The sequence below is a fragment of the Asterias amurensis genome, chromosome 8 (genome assembly GCF_032118995.1).
Source record: "Asterias amurensis chromosome 8, ASM3211899v1".
NCBI lineage: Eukaryota > Metazoa > Echinodermata > Asteroidea > Forcipulatida > Asteriidae > Asterias > Asterias amurensis.
The window spans coordinates 18,806,334-18,828,889 of NC_092655.1; the positions used below are offsets into that span (position 1 = coordinate 18,806,334).

At 38.2% G+C, this 22,556-nt stretch overlaps 1 protein-coding gene across 3 annotated transcripts in view; it reads left to right on the plus strand.

The window, feature by feature from the left end:
* Window positions 1-22,556, plus strand: part of LOC139940533 (protein Skeletor, isoforms B/C-like) — a 38,420-nt gene that overhangs the window by 8,221 nt on the left and 7,643 nt on the right. For 2 of the 3 annotated variants that reach the window (XM_071936830.1, XM_071936829.1), the window contains exons 2-12: window positions 2,791-2,892; window positions 10,496-10,642; window positions 11,259-11,331; window positions 12,239-12,347; window positions 12,990-13,155; window positions 14,747-14,816; window positions 15,181-15,385; window positions 16,750-16,989; window positions 17,924-18,059; window positions 19,971-20,081; window positions 22,039-22,212. In XM_071936830.1, the coding sequence (XP_071792931.1) occupies window positions 2,856-2,892; window positions 10,496-10,642; window positions 11,259-11,331; window positions 12,239-12,347; window positions 12,990-13,155; window positions 14,747-14,816; window positions 15,181-15,385; window positions 16,750-16,989; window positions 17,924-18,059; window positions 19,971-20,081; window positions 22,039-22,212 (1,468 nt within the window). In that variant the 5' untranslated portion in view covers window positions 2,791-2,855. The other variant, XM_071936831.1, reaches the window with a different exon arrangement.

Sequence of the window (22,556 nt, forward strand, 5' to 3'; positions counted from 1 at the left end):
CACATGTCCGATCACTGCCGCAAAATCTAGACTATTCCATTTCAAAAAGGAGCACATTAGTAAAATAGAAAAGCCATGTTTCACCGAGTTGTATTCATTGACAATTTCTCAATGAAGTGCATTCAACAAACTCAAAAATTGTTTCTTGTCATTTCATTTTTTTTTCAACAAGTATTAATAGACAGGAAAATCATCTAAATAAAATTCTAAATAAAAATTTAATTCAACTTCGACGACTCCACCAACATTGTCCGCCCATCGGAATAACTTTGTTTTCAACCGCCCGCCGGGCGAGTCAACCAAAATTCTTGATCGCCCGCAGGTTTTTTCACTAGCCTGCTGCATGTATGGTACAAAAAAAAATTGAAACTAAAAAAAAATATTTAAAAAAACACGGAAGTGAAGTCCCTAAAATTGGACGACTTTATCTCTTAATTTATGCCCTAAATTATCAACAACCATTTGAATGAACTTGTTGTTTGAGAATTGTTTGTCTTGAACATGTTCTGATCTCCGTTTGCAACAAAATCTTCGTGAATCAACGATCGGTCAACAACACACATTGAGAAATAATTCAATGAACTTTGGCCCGCAACGCCCTCTGTTGGCAGAAGTTGTCCATGTTACTAGAATTCCTCCAAGGCTGTGCATTGTGCATACAGTCTGCAGGCGTGATGCACAACGTTCGCCAATTCTTTACTCCGTTCGTGAGCGTGTATTGTGAAGAAGGCTAGCCAAGAAGATCATGAATATGGATTTATTAACAGCCATCAATGGCCAATCACAGCGTGCGGAATCTTGGTTAAGATGGACTTCGGACTGTGTGTGTTATGTGCTGTGCATGCTGCATGAACCAGTAGGTGACCGTGTGAGTATTACCATGTGGTTTTGTGCATCATGGATACTGCACGCACGCCGGAGATTGTGCGTGCTTTTTTTAGTACTCCATGAACTCGCAGCATCCAAGCGGCTTATTTTTAAGCAACAATCACGGGGAAGATCGCGGTTCTGGAGAGAAAATTGTTTTGATTGTTTTTACAGAAATAAAATACACATCTAATTAGGAGTTTTACATGATTGTTTTCTTTATTTTTCACTTATTTCAATGGCATTTAAAACAGTTTTACATACATTTATGCCGGTCGGAGTTTGATATTTTTTGTTGGATCCCGGTCGGCAAAAGCTGGGGCCGGTGATAGCCGACCGGCTCCGACCGTGGTAGCTACAACCTTGGATCTCAGAACTCAAGCTCTGGTGTCTCTGTTCAGCAGAGTGTGGGTTCGAGTCCACGCTTGAGTTCCGGTCGTGATGTCAGGACATTTGAAAATAATTGCTTCTCTCAATCCGGTAGGAAATGGGTACCTTCGAGGGGTGTCGTGGCCGAGCCAAGACGTCGATAAGATCACCAAACTCAAGCTGTTTCTGTTCAGCAGAGTGTAGGTTCGAATCCCAGCTTGAGTTCCAGTCATGACACTTTTGTCCTTTAAAGAGCAAGACACTTTCATACTATAATTGCTGAACTCTCCACCCAGGGGTGAATTGAGAGGGCAAAGATGGTTTTGGCTTAGCGCATATTATTGTTTCACAGGCTGTATAATGTTCTCCCCAGGGGGGGAGCTGAGGTATGGTTTACAAAGAAAGCATTAAATGCCATTGCCCAGTGACCATGGGTAATGATGTGAACTCTAGCGCTTTGAGAAGCCCTTTGAGTGTGAAAACTCGATGAATTTTTTATTATTATTATTTTACTTGACCACACTAGTTTTTGTGTTTGTTTGGTTGGTCTATTTCGATTTGCACAACTCGAAAAATATGTTTTAAAGACACTGGACACTAAATTGGTAATTGTCAACTACCAGGGTTCTTCTCACTTTATACTGTACATGTACAATGTATCTCAACATCTAGACCTACTGCACCCTTGTCACCCTTTCAGATGCTTGATTTCGAGACCTCAAATTCTAAAGAGGTCTCGAAATCAAATTTGTGGAAAATTACTTCTTTCTCAAAAACTAATCCACTTCAGAGGATGTCATGTCTTCTAATGTTTTATACTATCAACCTCTCCCCATTACTTGTTACTAAGTAAGGTTTTATGCAAATAATTATTTTGAGTAATTACCAATAGTGTCCACTGCCTTCTACTTCCATGCTTTAATACATTTATTACAGTGTAGAAATGTAGTTAAGGTACAAGTGGAGGTGAAATCCAGAGGAGGTAAACTCTCCTGTAGTGAAGTACGAAGACTGCTATAGGTTCATTATGCATTGCATGCGAAAATGCATTTAATAAAAAATAATATTAAAGATATTATGCTGCGGTTAAGTATTATATTTAGACTTGTGGCATTTTATGAGGAGCAACTTGAACCAGTAATCTCTTCTCATGAACTTGTGCTTAAAAATTGGCAACCGAGCAAAGTCGCCCCCTGCAATGTCGCTCCCTAGCTTAGTCGCTCTCTTCAAATGGTTTAAATTATAAATTCCTAAATATTAGTAAGAAAAAGGATACAAATCTGGATTATGTTTTGCCCTACAATATTTCTGTCTTATTAAAATAATTTGCGTTTGTTTCTGCCAATACAATATAAATGCATAAATCTTCTGAAATAAACTGACTTCTTCAAAAAAATGTTACGAAGTGCACAGTATTTTTTCTCTCATTCAATTCTGAAAATTAAAAATCCGGTACACTAAATATTTTGGAGCAATTGGCTTTTGTACTTTCCCCTCAAATTTGAGCTCTGTACACTGTGAGATAATTACAATGACTTTTTGTTTCACTTCCAGGGTTTTTCAAGATTTCAGACAAGCTTGCTCTGCAGCAGTAAGTGGATCAAAAAACAAGTACAGCCATGATGGGTGTTGTGGCATTGGCATTCATTATACATGGTAAGTGTACATTTGCTTTACTGCATAATTTAATTTTTGTATTATTATAGACTGTGTAAGTCAGGCAAATAAAGCGTGTGTGGCGTGTCGTGGCCGGTGGATAAGAGCGGACTAAGCTCTGTTTCAGCTCAACAGAGTGTGGTTTCTGTGAAAAGTTTGTTTCAAGTTGGTTGTTCCACTTTAAAGTTCAACATAAAAATTAAACATAACAATCTTTGCTACATGTACCATCTCTCTGTACATGAATAGCAAACATGCATACGTTTTAAGTCCTTTTTTTTTGAAAGATCAAATTCATTAACAAAAATTAAGATAAAAAACATTATTACAGTTTACATCGCCCCAGATTTCAGAGTAGGGATTTTAAAACCGAAGATAAATTGTTGGAGCTCGCATGCTTTTGCGCTCACAGTGTAGGTTTTTTTCTCAACAGCCGATCACATCCCTGTTTTGAAGTGGATAAACTAAATAGCCAAGCTGTTAACTTCTTATTACAGCCCCATGCTTGTTCAAGTTCCGGGAATGATCGTTTGTTGCAATAGCCTAGTTTGATTGATGTACGTGCTTCTGGCATTTTGTTTGTATGTGATTAATGAAAGCATCCAGGATGTGATGTATTAAATGTACGATATTAAACCATGGAGGGAGAAATTCTACCTCCATGACTAAACCTAATTAGTTTCTGTTTTCCGATATCGTTTTGTGTCAGTGGTTTTCTTTAATGATTGTGTTCACCATACTTTTGTGCCAAGAACAAGCCACATCACTTTCACTAAATAGAGCCTTCTCATGTGTATGGACCCAAACTCTGGAATAAACTTCCGAATCACACAGGGAACATCCTTCAACACATTCAAGGCACTTCTGAAAGCCCACTTGTTTCAGGAGGCCTACCATTAATGACTTTTTTATTTCATCTGTGCCTCAGCGCCTTTGAGCCAACTTTTGATTTAGGTGTTTTATAAATTGTTTATGATTGATTGATTGATTGTTCTTGCAGCTTAGCGACTAATTAAAATGTGAACCCAGCCTCCTTGTTGTCCTCTAACTTGCACAGAAAATTGTATATTTTCATTTAGTTTACCAACCTGGGCATGATCACGGGGACAACTTTTTGTGGTTTGTTGAATATTCTGTCTTGATTGGCTCTATTTATTTTTAATCTGTTACACAAGTTTTATGGCTGTGTGACTTGAAAAGAACACTAATTGGCCTCACAACCCACAACATGTTTTTGTTATTTTGTTGAGGATTTGTTTCCTTTTTTTAAAAGATGGTTTTAAGTACAGGCGAACAGGCAAGAACAATAGAATCGCACAATTTGGGAATGTGCTTTTTGAAAAGTCATAGGGTAGAAATGTACATTTATGTGTTCAAAGTCAAAGACAAAACAACTTTTTTGTTCCCACTCATATGTTTGTCCCTGTTTGTAATTCTATAGTCATGTGAAGGTGAAATCATGGAGTACAGAAATGTGAAAAAAAGCTTTGCACACTATTGTGTGTGTAACAATGACTGGTATTTCCTGGTATGAAGTGAAGGTCATATTTAGTTATGCTGATTTAGGAAGTGTGACAAAGCCAACCTTATCTCAAAGTGTTTCACCTGTAGAGGTAATGGTCTGGGATCTGTCTGACACCCTAAACTACATAGGCATGGGAAACTAGTGCGACTTATGTTGTAGTTGTGACTATTCAATCATTAGTCAAGTCGCAAGTCCTACAAAAATAGTCGCGACTACCTATTTGGTGAACCAATTGTGTCGCTCACGACTATTCTCGACAACATAATTTACATACAAAACACAATCAGACATCATTGACATAACCCTTTCAGCTTGAATGTTACTATAATTGTGCTTGCGGCACACATTGGCACAGGGCATCTTGAGAATTAAGAATTGGTCCCCACTAGTGTCGTAGTCGTGACTATTTTGAGGTTCAACCAGCCGTCGGTTTCACCAAACACATCCTAACTAAAGTATTAATCATAGGACTTAAGACGAGTTAAGTTCCCTATCGGAAGACGTTAGGACCCATTGAACCCATCCTAAGTTAGGACGGGTTACTCGTCCGAACTCGAGATCTATGGGATTAATTCCAGCAGTTCTTGAAATCGACGGGAGGCCTATTTAGACACCACATGTAACCTTTTTACCTCCATGATTTAGCTAAATTTCCAGGGCAAGTTTGACATTGACTGAGTGTGGTTTTAAACCTGGTAGGTCACTCTTTTGTTTAGTTTCCCACTTGCTTTGTCAATACAGTTAGACAATTGAGTTTATTCCACGACACCAATTGAGGTTTACCCTCCTTTGTTCAAGTTGTGGCTATTGTTTGGTTTATACAGTCATTCTGTGATTCAGCAGACACTATGGTTTATAAACTTAAAGGAGAAGATGATATTGCAAAAATCATGGAGGAATAAATTGTTCCACCATGCAAAAATTTAGGAAGTATATGATGAAGGTATATTGGTATGGGTATGTTCCAACAGCGTACTAAGTTATACCCAAACTGGTTTAACTTTTACGAGCAGCAAGGGGGTGTGCGTAAAAATAAAATCCCCTTGCGTTCAGACAGCACTGAGTTAATCCCGATATGGTTTTAAGAGGTCAAAGCAACCGCAACCCCGTTACTCTAACATCCTGTTAGCGTTTATTGGGCTGTTCATGTGACTGACCTTCATAGATGAAAGTGTTTGATCATTTGAAAGATTTTACATGTTTGAATGGGTGATCAGGCGAGAAACCAATCAAGGTCCTGTTTACAAAAGATTTGTGGTTAGGCTCGGACAATACTTTGGCAAATGCGCAGCAGTGGCAGGGAAGTTGACAGTCGCCGTCAAGCAATTTGTAGAAAAGAGATGATTCACAGGTCTGTGGTTAAACTTAAAATGCGACGATGGGGAAGATACAAAATAAGGGTTACAATTTCTGCTGCTAGACTTGTCATGCTTGTCAACAGAACTCCCACTGGGGAATCCATCACACCCATGCTCAATGATTTTCATTGGCTGTTAAAGTTGTAGCAAGACCAATTTTTGTGGTGGGCTCTCAGATCTTAATCCACCAAGTCCACCAAAGGCGAGTGGTTTAACAATAGTAATAATAAAATTAATAATCTATTTCAGCTCTTTTTCACAGCCCAAAGGGCATATCAAAGCGCTTCTGACATTATAACCCCTGGTCACTGGGCCATGTATTTCATTGCTTTAACCATCTCAGCTCCCTGGGGAGTAAACAGTTGGTGATGCAAGTTACCGTGCTCAAAGCTAATCATTCACATAAATCGAATCACTGCCCTCACAGGTACCCATTTTACTTCTGGGTGGAGAGAAGCTTGTGGTTCAGTTTCTTGCTCAAGGACACAAATGTCACGACTGAGATTCAAACTCACATCCCGATGACTTAACCACCAGAATTTGAGTCCGATGCTCTTCCCGCCAGACTGCGACACCCCATAAAATAACGTGCTGTTGATTCCGGCGTTATATTGATTCCCACATTATACCGATATCTGCATCATAAAAAAGCTCACAGGCGACCTACATGTACAATTTAAGTACATACAAAGTCCAATTGAGAGTAAACCTTAAAGGAACACGTTGCCTTGGATCGGTCGAGTTGGTCTTTGAAAAGCGTTTGTAACCGTTTTTTATAAAATGCATATTGGGTAGAAAGATGTTATAAAAGTAGAATACAATGATCCACACAAACATGCCTCCAAATTGCGTGGTTTTCCTTTTACCTTGTCGACTAACACGTCGGCCATTTATGGGGGTCAAAATTTTGACTCCCATAAATTGCCGACCATGTTAGTAGTGCTGGGCGAATAGTGAAATTTTGTTATTCGGATACCGCTGGCCAACTATCCGAAATTAACCGGATATTCAAATCAAATCCCGGTCGTGACACTTGTGTCCTTGAGCAAGATACTTTACTATAATTGCTTCTCTTCACCCAGGGGTATAAATGGGTACCTGCGAGGGTAGAGGTTGATATTGTGAATGAAAAAACCTTTGGAGCGATATAAACTGTTGCCCAGGTTGTATACTCCCAAGGGAGCTGAGAAACATTAAAAGGGATGTTTTTGGCCCTATGACCAGGGCACTAATGTAAAGCACTTAGAGAATTAAGTGTTAGTTATTAGGCGCTATATAAATCGAAAGTTATTATTATTATTATTATATGAACGTCATGTAAAAATAAACAATACACACTGTTTAATCAATCCTGCAAACAAGGAAAATAAACACAGCCTTCAAAAACTATTCAGAACAACACGGATGTGCACAGTGCACCACAATATAAAATCAGTTGCCAAGAGCCAGAACTGACAATTAAAAATAATATAAAAAACATAAATTGAGACACACTATTTAGAGCATCCCACATCCTCACCCCAGTGAAGAAGTTGCTCACGAAAAGCTGTAAAATTGTAGAAAAATAAAGTGACTTTTAAAAACGAAAACTAAAAGATAAAAAACCAGCCAAAATAAAAAAGATTTGCCAGCATGATATTCTTCTGATACATTACTTTTTGCCCGTGGCAAATTCAGAAAATGTGGCGGCCCTTGGACTCAACAAAATTGTCCGAATAATTTGTTTCTAGGCCAAAAAGTCTCGCTTGGATTTGGGAGGAAAAAATATGTAGGGAGAGGTTCTTTGTATTGTCCCAGAAGACGCTTCACATGCTAAACAAAAACAGGCTTTAAATTAAACCAAGGCAGCCGCAGCATTGCCATGGTGCCCTTTGCAAAGTTTAAATATAAGTTTACAATGTTCTCATAGAAGTGCCCCGTATCATAGGAAAAATTGTTATACCCCGGTTCAAGAACGAAAGTCATGGTCTGCGACAATATTAGTGTAGTGTGTGTGTTTTTTTTGGTTCCCATGACCCTTTCAGGCCTTAAGAACTTTGTGCTTAGCCATAATTATCACTGTAAAATTCCCACACCCACCTAGAAAAAACCTTGAGGGAAAGTAGTTGTATTTCTGCTAAAGTTCTATGAGATTAGATTTTGTTGTTGCCGAGTCATGACATGTGGGGGTACATTGTACCATGCACCATTACAACCTTTTCACAGTCTTTATTAATTTACCGTGAAACTGATTTTGCTTAGTCATACACCCGGATATTTATGTATGTATTTATCTATTTATTTTATAGGGTTTTTTTTTTGGGGGGGGGGCTTGGCTAGACCCTTGCCATGTGACATTCTTGGATGAGAACTGTATTCAAATTCACCTTAAAGCCATTTTCTTGGCTGTTATTAGAGACACATGTTTCCTCATTGGGCGTAAAATATGTAAAATGAACAGAAAATGTATTTAGAAAGACATTGCAGTGTACAACATTGGTACAATGTAATTTGTGGAAGACAAGTTTCAACATTTTATGTGACCCAATATCATACAGTTTGTGAAATTATAAATGTAGAGTATAATACGGACAACCAGTTAGTTCAAACAGAATTAAATTCGGGTACATAATTTATTAAATACAAACTTCCAAAGCACGGCGAAAAATGTCCCCAACACCATGGACAGTTCTACCCTGTTTCCCTCCTTGCTCAGGAAAGCTGCCATAACCATCGTCAGATTCGGCCCCATCTTCCATAGATATGTGTCTGTTATCTGGCCCAATGTCAATAGACATAACCCCACTGATTAAGTATCATCTCTATCGTCTCCCAAAACATCCTTAGACTTTTATTTTCCAAAGCTAGAATCCGCAAAAATCTTCCAGAATGCTGCCTGCGGCATCCATTGTTATACTCCATTTTGTCTTACGGTGAAAACAGTCATCGAAAAACTTGGAAAATACAAGATTCTTTCATGAAAAATTGTCGCGTATTCGTTCGTAACATGTCCTCTGTGTATCGAAGTGTATAGAAAAGTACCCGGATGGATGTCAGGGGTCAAAAGAAAGCTTGATTGTGTGCAAACAAATAGCACGTTGTGTTGGGCGCAAATATGCGCCCACAGCAGTGAGGGAATAAACGTTGCAGGCGCAAATTTGCGCCCGTAGCACGCAAAGGGTTAAAAAACAGGATTACCAACCAAATTTTAATGTGATTTTTAGGATAAGCAAACAACAGCTGAATGCCAGTAACAAGCAATATATGCAACATATTAAAATTTGGTTGGTAATCTTGTTTTTACCAAGGAAGAAATTTTATACTAAGCAAATTTTTGTGCTTTACAGTCTTTATGAAATAGGGCCCATGTTACAAAACCACTCCAGTGACTCGGCATATTTTTATGGGTTCAGAGATTCAAGTCAACTACCCTGACAAACCCAACCCGGGATCAAAGATACGGTTCAAGTATGACAAGTTAGAGTAACAAAAGAGCATGCCTTCTAAATAAAATTCACAGAACTCATAAAAATACAACAGTTTAAGTCTGATTGCTCAGTAGAGAATTTAAAACTAAACAAACACCAAAGTGAAAAACGTTCCACATTTCAATTCAGCATGTTTCGGCCAAAACCCTGAGAAGATCGAGTGTCAACAGGTTGGAATAACAAAACTTTTGTTTGTTGCCTAGCAAGAAGAAATAAATCAACTCCGAGGTGGGGCCCTGATACCGAAAAGTAAACTAACTAGATGATTTGATTGAAAAGACACTTAAGTTTCACTGTACACTTCAATTGAACCCTTTTGAACTTTCGGCCAACGGGCAAGATCTGGGTATAGGCCTATTCAGGACCTGGAAGTTTGCTCTTAAAGGGTCCTGGTACTTTTTGTAGGACACAACTAAGTGTCCACAGATTGGCATTAAACTAAACACAGTTTGAAGATAATGATGGTCGAAAGCTCCCCTTTAAATATATAATAATAATAATAATGGACACTTAATAAGCGCCGGTATCCGCCGCAAGCGGCGCTCATGGCGCTACTCTACAAAAGAACAACAAGCAATGAAAGTAGCAAACAACAAAAATAAGAAAATAAACTTAACAAAAAGCTTCTCTGTGAAAATGAGTTTTTAAACTGTTCTTAAATGTGTTGAGTGATTTGGAGAGTTTCACAGTGTCCGGTAGGGAGTTTTAAAGCTTTAATGCTGCGCTCTGATAACTTCTCTTGCGATAGGTGCTGTAGTTTTTGAAAACCAGAACTGGTACATGTAGTATGTTGTATGAGGTGCTTAAATAATTTCCTCTTTCTGATTATCTTTGTGACATTGCTTTACTCATTTCTCAACACCTCAGCAGGAAATATTTTATGGGAAGCTTTCTACCATCATTATCTTCAAACCGTGTAAACTTAATGTAAATCTGTGGACATCATGTTTTGTTTCCTACAAAACGTACCCTTAGATTAAATAAAAAAAATGAAGAAAAAAAGTGCTCGTTGAGGGATGACTCCAAACTCGAATTTGGTTTTATTTGTTTCTCATCAAAAATGTCATTACAGATAAAAATATTTCAATGCATGTTTGCTACTCTTCACCATAATTAGGTTGTGTAAAATTTATTACGTTTGATTTGAATCCCTGATCTTAGACGTTTTTTTCACCAATTCTGCAATGTTCCTTTTATTATTATTATTATTATTATTATTATTATTATTATTATTAATCCTTTTCTACTTGCAGTCGTGGGTCTTTCATCCGCCGCACAATACTTTGGCAAGGAGTTGGGTCAACTAAGGACAGAAGCTCATGGGGTCACGGGTACCGTTAAAATCGCTGACTCAAAAACCATCGTCATTGAGGATTTTAATTACGATGGTGCTGGACCAGGTAAATTAATATATAAAATTAATTTGGGAGGCTAATCATCCTTATTCACAGCTAGAGCTGAATTGTTAAGGACACGGCTAAATCGAGTTTGAGAAGCTGGCATGCAAGGGTGCCTTCGGCAGCCAGCCACATCAACCCAACATGATCACAGAGCACAGCCAGAGAATGCAAGTGCTTGATTTTTCCCAAGAGAGGAAAAACAGGGTGGGCTGATGAACCCTCGTGGCAAAGCCGAGAACCAACACGCAACTCAACTCACACATGGCACTGGCTCGGTATCAAACCAGAAACTAGGGTCACCTTGGTGAGTGGCGAATGCTTTACGCACTACGCCAACCAAGACATGGCCAAGGGTTTGAATCCCAAGTGTGGGACGTGCATCCCGGAGAAAGACAATTAACCATGTTAACCAGGGAACGATTTGCTCTAACAGTTTTGCATAGCGAACATTTTAAACTGAATATATTTTGTGCATACTAAATGCCAATATTGATCAGCAAATGGTGACTTTTGAGTGGCATTTTGCTCTGCTGTCCAATTGCTAATAATGGTTACATGACCCACAGTTCTTTCCTTTCAAAATGTTACATGTACATGTGCCTCTTTCTTTTTGTAGATGCATACATCTGGGTCGGAACAACCGATCAGCCTGGTGCTGTTGGAACTATTGTGCCTGCCTTTGAAGGAGAGTAAGTATTGTTTATATCATAAAGAATCAGTTTTAAATTCAAGATAAATCAGGTGAAGGCCATGAAGTAAAGTACTTTGTTTTGCCTGACTCGGGGATTGCAAAAAATGCTGAAAACAAAACACAGTGTCAACATTTTCACAAATCTGCGGCTGGTTTTCTCAGAGTTTACGAGAGAATCAATTAGCTGCAATATGGCTGCAATAATTTGTTGGTGCATTGCAACCAATAATTAACTCACTCGGTGGCATGTTGCGGCTAAAGCAGTTATAAGAGCACCGGACTCCAGCTTTGGTGTTTCCATCTGCAGAGTGTGGGTTTAAAGTCCCGGTCGTGGCACTTGTGTCCTAGAGCAAGATACTTTAGTACAATAAATGCTTGATTCTGGTTCACGTACATGTAGCAAGCTTGAGGTTACCTATGGCTTGCTAGCTACAGTGATTTGATTTACTTATGAGGCAAATTTGGTTTTGTTACCAGAAATACATAATTTACCTGAAGAATATAATAATAACTTGAAGAAAACCATTAGTCTGTGGCTACTAAACTTGTAAACGTCTTGTAAGCATAATTGTTTAGTGATAAGCTACTTTTTGTACCTGTGTGAGTAGTTAAGTGTCAAATCTGGAACGTCAAATTCTTCCAAATTGTAGCTGTATATTTGTAGTCATCTTCTTTTGGTATCAATATAAACCACAAGGGAAACTGACTGGGTAAATTTTGAAATGATTTTGGGGTTGAACAAAGAATCATCTTCTTTTGAGTTAACTTTTTTAAGGATTATCATTTTGTAAGAAAGTCTTTGATTCAATGCATTCTCATACCTCAATGAGGTACAGATATCTGACAAAACCCAATACAATGAGAAAAAAAGTATTTAAATTGAATGATCTCTCTTTTGATGGTAGCACCGATAAGCTGAGAGCGTACACCGGGGAGCGTGTCATAGCTAAACTACCAGGCTCAATGACGGTACAGGACTACAAGTGGATATCAATCTGGTGTAGAATGGCAGGCGTGAGTATTTTTATCAATCTGGTGTAGAATGGCAGGCGTGAGTGTTTTTATCGCTATAGAAGAAGGCAAAATTGCAAAATTGCAATCACAAGGTTGGGTGTTCGGATCCCCCTGGCTAACTGCTAATTTCACAATGACTAGAATAAGTATTGCCATCGAGTTCCTGTAATCTGGTTTTGTAGTATGGCAGGTGTGAGTATTTTTAGCGTAGGGGTGGGAACGAAACAAAAATTACAACCTTGAAGCTACTAGGGCATGGATGTCATAACCATGGTCCAGTGGTTAGACTGCTTGACTTGCAACCACAAGGTTGTGGGTCGGATCCCCCAGGCTAATCGCTGATTTCACAATGACCAGAATAAGTGTTGGCATCTAGTTACTGAATCACAATTTCTTGATTTGTGTAACTCATAATCATAGCAGTAAACCAATGTACATGATGTGAGAGAGATTGGCTACTGCCAGCTTGGATTTTATATCTCCTTTTGCGGGTGGGAGTTTGCCGAGTTCCATTAAACAAATAATCTTAAACCTAAATTAAGTGATATGCTATATTTTTCACACACAATTATGCAAATCTTGCACAGGTTTGTATTCTAGAAGAGGTTTTCAAGTATTGATTTTTGTTTCTTTCTTCCACAGGCCAACTTTGGAGATATTTATATACCTGCTTCATTTGCCAACCCGGCACCGTTCAATCTGGGAGCGTTGCCCACGTATGCCCATCGTGTCAAAGCGGATAGTGTCGTCATTAACGACGCCAAGACTCTCACTTTCACAAACCTCTTTTATGACGGAAATGGCCCAGGTAGAGAAAAAAAGTAGAGAAATTCTCAACACTTGCTAGGTCTTCGAGACTTGTACATGAAAAAAAAAACCTTCATGATTAGGGAGTGCTCGTTTTCGACAATGGATGGTTCTGCGTTGGTTTTTCAGCCAATGGTTGTCGTTTTTAGCACATCGAAGATTCACCCCAAGTACTGTCATAGAAATTGAGGGAAGACCAATCTCAAAGCCGACGCATGCGTATATGACGCCAAATGACATTACCTTCGTCGAAAACGAAAACTCCCCATTTTTATAAATCTGAGAAATTAATGTTCCAAGTGTGTGTTGTGTCGCTGAATGCAGTACATGGTGTTAGCCATTTGCGAATTAAATTGGAGCAATGTCTGGTTGAGCTCACCAATGAATGTTTAAAGGTACTTGAGACTAAAACTACTCAAAACAATTGTTAGCATAAAAACTTGCTTGGTAATGAGCAATGGAGAGCTATTGATAGTATATAACATTGTGAAAAACGGCTCCCTCTGAAGTGCAGTAGTTTTTGAGAAAGAAGTAATTTCTCACTATTGAATTGATTTCGAGACCTCAGCTGAGGTCTCGAAATCAAGCATCTGAAAGCACACAACTTGTGCGATGCGACAAGGGTGTTTTTTTCTTTCATTTTTTTCTCTCGCAACTTCGACGACCAATTGAGTTCAAATTTTCACAGGTTTGTTATGTTTTGCGTTGAGATACACCAAGTGAGAAGACTGATCTTTGACAATTACCAAAGGTGTCAATTGCCTTTTAGAGACTTGAAATGTTCTACCCATTTTCATAAAGGCTTTATCTATTGGGAAAAGTGAATTCATTACACAACTGAATTTGAGCTAGCAGCCCCTCTTTTAAGACATTGCATAGATTTTCTGTATGCAGGCATAATATTCTTCCGACTTAAATCTGATCCATAGAGCTATATATATTAACTAGAGTGCTAACTTGCTCCACCCTGGGTGCAGACATGTTTGATGTGGTGCGTGACTATGGAACGATTTTAATTTTAAAAGGAAACACACATAGCCGTTAATTTTTTATGCGACTGCCCATTGCGTACGACGTACCCGAGCTGTCTAATTATTGTTTGTGCTAAATGACGTACTGAAAAAAAGTATACGCGCCTCAAGACGCTCGCAGTTTGTACACTCTTCAGCAGATTGTGCGTTTACATTTGCTGCATTTTTTGGTCCGATGACACATAGAAGAACAAACGCACTATCAATGCAAATAGCCAAACATTGCTGTACAAAATTTCAAGCTTTTGTACTGGTTTGTACATCAACATGGATGCGCCCAAAACGGCTTCAAAACCTTAGTGCGTGTATAACAGGGTGTTTGCGCCCTAGTCAATGTATATAGCTCTACGGTCTGACATCAAATTTTCTTAGCTCTTGGGAAAAAATGTGATGTTTATGATACAATAGCCTGAAATGTTTATGTGTACATGTAGGGAGGTCAGCCCTTGTACTTGAATATTTTTGTTTTGTTTCAAAGAACCAAACATCATTCCTGTATATATTATGAACTTTTTTTTTATGTCGGTTATACAACACCTTCCTTGTGATTTTCTACTTTAGATGCTTATTTCTGGGCAGACACACGAAGCACTCCAACAAGTAGTGGCACCAAGCTCATCTGGCAACCTGGGTAAGTGTAATAATAATACTGATAATAATTGACATTTTATATAGCGCTTTACTCACAAAAAGAGCGTCACAAAGTGCTTCAAGCATTATAACCCCTGGTAACGTCACCTTTAATTCAATCTCAGCTCCCTGGGGAGTATACGTGCGCTACTCGGCTAAATCAATCGCAAGAACCATCTCTGCGATCACAGGTACATGTACCCATTTACCCCTGGGTGGAGAGAAGCAATTATAGTTACAGAGCCAACTTTCCCTCAAAAGAGATATTATACGTGGTTGTACCTACCAGTTAACTGTTTAGTGTTTATAGTTATTTCCCATGAAATGATAATTTATTATGTGTTATTTATTTTATACCTATCTAGTATGTCAAATTCTGGGGCTAACCAGAGGATAGGAATGTCCTTCACTGGTCAAACAGTGACAGTCACCATGCCGGGTGATACCACCGTCTATGACTTCATGAACATTGGGCTGTGGTGCGTCGCCGCCCGTCAAGACTTTGGCAGTATCACCTACAATACAGATACTCTCAATGTTCCAGCTGTTCTGGACCCCCCTCCATCTTCGGTATGTTAATTTTATGCGCATAATCAAGTTCCAAGAATCAATAGGTTGTCAACATTATGTGATGCGATCAAGCTAAATGAGTCGCTTGTCGGACATGTCATTATGGAGAAACAAGCCAAAACAGACCAACAAGAGTGAAATTTTCACATAATTTTCATTGTAAATCTAAATGCCAAATATTTTTTTTGAGGCAATCAAAAGGCGATTGCTGCCTCTTGCCCACCCCTGCCTTGGTGCCCTTCTAGTACAAGTGTAAATTTTCTCCAAGGACGGGTGCCCTTTGATACTTGAACACGCCTTGCCCTCACAACAAGATTTGGTTCAAACTAGGATGTGCTGACTTCAAAAAATTAAGTGACAATATAAGGTGGAATGGTTATGAATCTGTAACTTTATGTTGAACAAAGACAAATTGACTAGGGCAGGTTTTTATTCTGTGACCTTCAAATAAATGTGCTCTAGCTCTACAAATACAGCCATCTAGCCTTAAAGGCAGTGGACACTATTGGTATTTACTCAAAATAATTATTAGCATAAAACCTAACTTGGTAACGAGTAATGGGGAGAAGTTGATGGTATAAAACATTGTGAGAAACGGTTTCCTCTGAAGTGCCATAGTTTTTTGAGAAAGAAGTAATTTCCCACAAGTTTGATTTCGAGACCTCAGATTTAGAACTTGAGGTCTCGAAATCATTAATCTAAATGCACACAACTTCGTGTGACAAGGGTGTTTTTGTCTTTCAATATTATCTCGCAAGTTCGATGACCGAATGATCTCCAATCTTCACAGGTTTGTTATTTTACAGTATGCATATGTTGAGATACACCAACTGTGAAGGCTAGTCCTTGACAATTACCCATAGTGTACACTGCCTTTAATGCTGGCAGACGCCCTTCAGTATGAATGATCTCAATATCTGATTTTTCTTTAAAGTTTTTTTTTTCCACAACAACCGTTTCTGCTTCTTTACTTCAACAATCTTATGTTACATGTAGTTCGTTTTTTTGCAACATCTCTACAAATCTTTGCTGTACACATGCTAAAACATAGGATTCACACTGTCTCTAGCTACCGAGCAATCTGTGTGGTCTAGTTGGTATGACACTGCTCTAAAATGACAACAGTCATTGGTTGGAACCCCATCCGGGTAATATGCCTGTGAATTTTTTTCTTCACAGTTGAACTCATTTATGTACTGAGTGTACAGTGTTTTATCAAAGGTTTTTATCAATTGTTTTTATCAATTGTACAATATTCGCTAACACACATTGGGGTGTACACACTTACACACATCGGTGTATTATGGGTAAAAACCAAAAACTTTTTTATCTATTATCTTTTATTTTATTTTAAAATATTCTAGACATACCCAAACTGTAAGGTGTTGGTAGACGATGAATTCCAGGTCCAGTGGAGAATCACTGACAATAAGATTGACGTGGAGCTGGCCAGCCTGGTCAAACCGGGCAACTACATGGCGTTCGGGTTGAGTGGATCCGACACTAGCACCCTAATGGAGGGGTCTGACGTGACGGTCGCATGGATGGACGAAGGAAGCATGAGTCCCATGGTGGCCGATTACAACTTGCAGTCCAAGGCTCAGGTATATATTTGGTTTGCAGTAATAATAATAATAATAATAATAATGATCATAATAATAATAATAATAATAACAATAATAATAATAATAATAATAATAATAATAATAATAATAATAATAATAATAATAATAATAATAATAATAATAATAGTAATAATAATAATAATAATAATAATAATAACAATAATAATAATAATAATAATAATAATAATAATAATAATAATAATAATAATAATAATAATAATAATAATAATAATAATAATAATAATAATAATAATAATAATAATAACCATATTTATAACACGCCTTTTGTCAAAGGATACAAAGCGCCAGGTATTATTACTGCAGGGAGTGGGGTGAAGTTTGAGATATAAGACGTAATCCTTAGCACCATGTAATGGTTTACAAGGTGCTGTGGCGCAATATGCTGCCAATCTAGCCAGGAACACCGGGGCAAACCCCTTTTCTCTACGATAAGTGCACTGGGTTCTTTTACATGCGTTTACAAAACATGCACATGGGACCAATGGCTTTACGTCCCATCCGAAGGACGAAGCAATGGTTAAGTGTCTTGCTTTTAAAAGGACACAAGTGTAATACCATATGTGTGTCTACTTGCCAGGTAGAGTTTGTTCTTATATAGAACTGTCTTTCTTTATTCTACTACCGTGGAGTAGATTTATCGGATGTTCGGGAGACTTCTCAGTTTTGAAAAGAGCTGTCCTGCTTTTTAACTACTACCCAAGCGGAAGGTATAAAAAATTGGCTGGGACTACTACTTTAGTTTACAGGATCGTAATAAACTGCACTTATGCGGAGTCAGTTCTTGAATGGGTCTCAACGTTTCGACTAGCTTGCTCTAGTCATCGTCAGGAGACTGCCTCAGCAAGTGAGAAAAGTAAGAGTTTACTGACTTTGATTACTTTCTTTCATACAGTGTGGCCTTAATGATGGGCGTGGTGCATGCCCAGACAATGTCCCCAAGGTCAACGGAACAAGCGACTCCACCCTATTGGCTCTTCTATTCGGAAAGGGCATCACAAGGATTTCATACTCTCGTCTTCTTGACACAGGTAAACACAGGCCCAAATTTATGGCATATTGCTGAAAGACACTGGACACTATTGGTAATTTTCGAACACATATGCACAAAATAACAAATCCGTGAAAATTTGAAGTCAATTGGTCGTCGAAGTTGCGAGATAATAATGGAAGAAAAAACACCCTTGTCACATGAAGTTGTGTGCTTTTAGATGCTTGGAAATCTAATTCCGAGGTCTCAAAATCAAATTCAAATAATTTTAGTGGAAAATTATTTTGAGAACTGCATTACTTCAGAGGGAGCCGTTTCTCACAATGTTTTATATTACCGACAGCTCTCCATTGCTTGTTACCAAGAAAGTTTTTATGCTAACAATTATTTTGAGTAATTACCAATATAGTGTCCACTGCCTCTAACCGTACCCCTTTGCATTTTGTGTACTCTCCTTACATAAACTGTGGTGTCCTTCTGTACTAAGTTTTTACATATTTTGTCTATTTCTTTTTAAAAGTCTATCAATTCTTTGTTCAACCCCTGTAACTCTTTATAATTACTTCTAACTGTTGTGTTGATTTCAGCTCTGCTTGTTAATTACAGTTTTTATATTTTTTTGAGTATTTTAGTGTATGCCAGATGCTGAGTAACTCAACGTATAGGGTTAGGTGCTGGCAACGTCTCACCTCTAGTATTTTTTCCTGTTATTTATTTTAGTTAATTTTGTCTGAATATCTAATTTTGTGCTCCTTGTGATTTGGTTTTATTTTAGAAGTAATTTAGTTTTTTATTACCATGGGCAGCACACCGTGCTGATTTCATTTCATTTTATTTTGCCAGCAAATATAAAAAATCACATTAAAAAATTGCAAATCAAAAGATCTACAAGAACAAGCATATCAATAGTTTAAAGAAGAATAAATAATAATAATAATAAGACTTGTAATGCGCACATATCCACCCTGCTGGGTGTTCAAGGCGCAGTAAACCAAAACAAAACAAAACAAAAACACAACACAAAGAAAAACAGACACAACAAAATTAGTCATTGAAAACCTGTGACATAAGATAAGTTTTGAGAAGAGACTTGAATTTTGCGGTACAAAGACAAGATCGAAGATTAAGTGGTAGAGAGTTCCAGATGTGTGGCGCGGCTACAGAAAAAGACCTGTCACCCCATGAGTGTCGAGACTTGGTTTCAATGAGGAGAAGCATGGAACTTGATCGAAGATTCCTTGAAGGAGTGTAAACTTGAAGCAGTTCAGAAATATAGTGGGGAGCCTTGCCATTTAGAGCTTTGTGGACAATGAGCATAATACATACATACATGTAAGAACACTAAGCAAAGTACTGAGGAACCAGGCCTGGCCGCGGGCAGATACATAATACTGTATGAAACAACCTCCAGTGGGGATGGTACACAAAAACACTAGAAGCAAAACAAAAGACAAGAACCCTGGCAGGGAAAGCCAATAGTGAAAAAAAGACAACTACAAGACCAAACACACCCTCAACCAAGCCAGACAAATCAGAAAAAATGATGCCTCTTGTCACTGACAACTGGAAAGGAAGCATTAAATAGCAGCGCTTATTGGCTGACCAAAGGTGTCTGCTCTTCGTGCATGCTTGTCTAAAATTGCATACAGTTAGGAATAACACAAGGTCAATGAAGATCGAGAGGAGACTAGTTGCTCTATGGTTGATGCCTCTTTTAATAACACACTCTACGTACATTTCTAAACACAGAATGGATCAACCGCAGGACTAATTTAAATATCCAGTATATTTCAAACTTCCATGGGTGGTTAACAAGCAAGGCATTTACGGAAACATGTCACAGGGAGATTGTACAGCACTGGGAACGAAGTTAAATCAGTCGGTCTTCAGAGTGAGTTTTCTTCTTTTTCATTGTTTCCGACGTCTGATAATTTTGTTGCTCCTTTTTCAGGTGATAGCATTGATAAGGTGATACCCACTGATCGTGATGTTTTCATCTCCTGGGCGTTGGGACCTATCAACGCTAATGGACGAACCGCTAAACATATCTCCGCCCCAACAGGTAGATTGCATAAAATACTGTACAAATAGAGAGTGTCATTGTAACTTTACGTGGGCGAGGTACTTATTGGCCTCGAATAGTTTCTTTTAGATTGAGGAACTGGCACCATATAGGGAGTCTGGGTCGATTTCACAAAGATAGTCCCAAATTTTAGGACTAGTCCTAGTAGGAGTTATTAAAAGCTTTAGGCTAATCCTAATTTGCTCGTCCTTAACTCTTTGTTAAAGGCACTGGACACTATCGGTAATCACTGAAAATAATTGTTAGCATAAAACCTTACTTGGTAACAAGAAATGGAGAGCTGTTGATATTATAAAACATTGTGAGAAACGGCTCCCTCTGAAGTAACGTAGTTTTTGAGAAAGAAGTAATTTTTCACTAAAATATTTGAATTTGAGACCTCAGAACAAGATTTTGAGGTCACAAAATCAAGCTTCTGAAAGCACAAAACTTGTGCGACAAGAAAGTTTTTTCTTCCATTATTCTCTCGCAACTTTGACGGCCAATTGAGGTCAAATTTTCACAGGTTTGTTATTTAATGCATGTTGAAATACACCAAGATGAGAAGACTAGTCTTTGACAATTACCAATAGTGATCAGTGTCTTTAACTTTTTGTGAAATCTACCCAAAGCCTCTTTAACAAGGTCGATCTTCACAATCTTCACAATATACGCTGTGATCCCTGTCGCACTTATTTCTTGGACTGAAAAAGGGTTTTCCTAAACATTTCCGTTTAATAAAAAGCTTACGTTGCAACCCCTTACAGGAACCAAATCACGTTACTCTAGTTAAAGGCAGTGGACACTATTGGTAATTACTAAAAATAATTATCAGCATAAAACCTTAGGTAACGAGTAATGGGGAGTGGTTGATAGTTTTTTCGAGAAAGAAGTAATTTCCCACGAATTTGATTTCGAGAACTCAAGTTTAGAATTTGAGGTCTCGAAATCAAGCATCTAATAAAGCACACAACTTCGTGTGACAAGGGTGTTTTTTGTTTCATAGTTATCTCGCAGCTTCAACGACCAATTGAGCTCAAATTTTCACAGATTTGTTATTTTATGCATATGTTGATATTCACTAAGTGAGAAGACTGGTCTTTGACAATTACCAATAGTGTCCACTGTCTTTAAGCCACGATTGCAACTCCTGTTGAAAACCTAGGCACTTATACTTGGACTTAATCAGGGTTTCCCTAAGCATTTCATAATATTTGTTTTTTATAAAGTGCTTTATACACCATATGTCTCAAAGCGCTTTCAACATTATTACCCTGATCACTGGACCATTTCGTTCCTTAAACCATCTCGGCTCCCTGGAGAGTGCCTGTGCTGCCGAATATGTAGCGCACTTAGCTAAACCAACCACGATAACCATCTCTGCTCTCACAGGTAACCATTTAACCCTGGGTGGCGAGAAGCAATTATAGTAAAATGTCTTGCTCAAAGTAAAATGTCATGACCTTGTAAACCCTTATAAGTGCTACATAATTGGGTCTCAGAATCCATCACTGCAATAACCTATCTTTCTGAAAGTTTGTATATATTCAGCGCCTTGAGTACCTTGTTTGGTAGATACGTGCGCTATATAAGACTTTGATATTATTATTATTATTATTATTATTATGACCGGTATTTGAACCCACACACTCTGCTGAACAGAAAAACCAGAGCTTGAGTTTGGTGCTCTTATCCGCTCGGCCACGAGTGGGAGCCAAAGCATCTTACTTAATAGTCCTTTGGAATGGAATTAAGCCACGGTGGCAACTCCTGTTGGAAGCCTATACAAATTATACAAATTAACAAAACAATAGTGGCACTGATAATGGGAAAACAGTCAAAGCAATCAATCATTGAACAGCAAAGTTTTGAGAAAATTCTTGAAAACTACAAGTGACTCCACGGAAAAGACTGAAAGTGATTATTTACTTCTCAATTTGTGCCTTCTTCCATGTAGATAATCCTCAAATTAACTTTGGTGTCTCGACCCGTTCAACGTGTCCTCCGTTGCCGGTTGGTGATGATGGGCCCCCACTGCCGCCATGGAAGGCCTTGGAGACCAAAGATGAGACATCTTTTGTCGTTGAGATTGGTCAGTCTGGGGGAAAGCGTGGCTACACAGGAATCACAGGTGAGTTTCAAAATAACAAACTTAAAGACACTGGACATTATTAGTAACTACTCAGAATAATGGTTTAGCACCTTGCAACAATACTGATCTTCTACAGCAACGTATCATAAGACCAGGCCTTAGATCGTCATCATCATCACTTATACTCTATGTTCCTTACCAGACTAGCTGAGGGGTACACCTGATCTGTGTACATTCAAACACAACCTCAAAACTCATCTGTTCAATTTGTCTGCTGGCTATAGCTTCCTTTGAATGGTACCTTTCAGATACTGTACGCCATATTAATTTTATGTTATTATTATTAATAATCTTTAGCATAAAAACTTACTTGGTAATGAGCA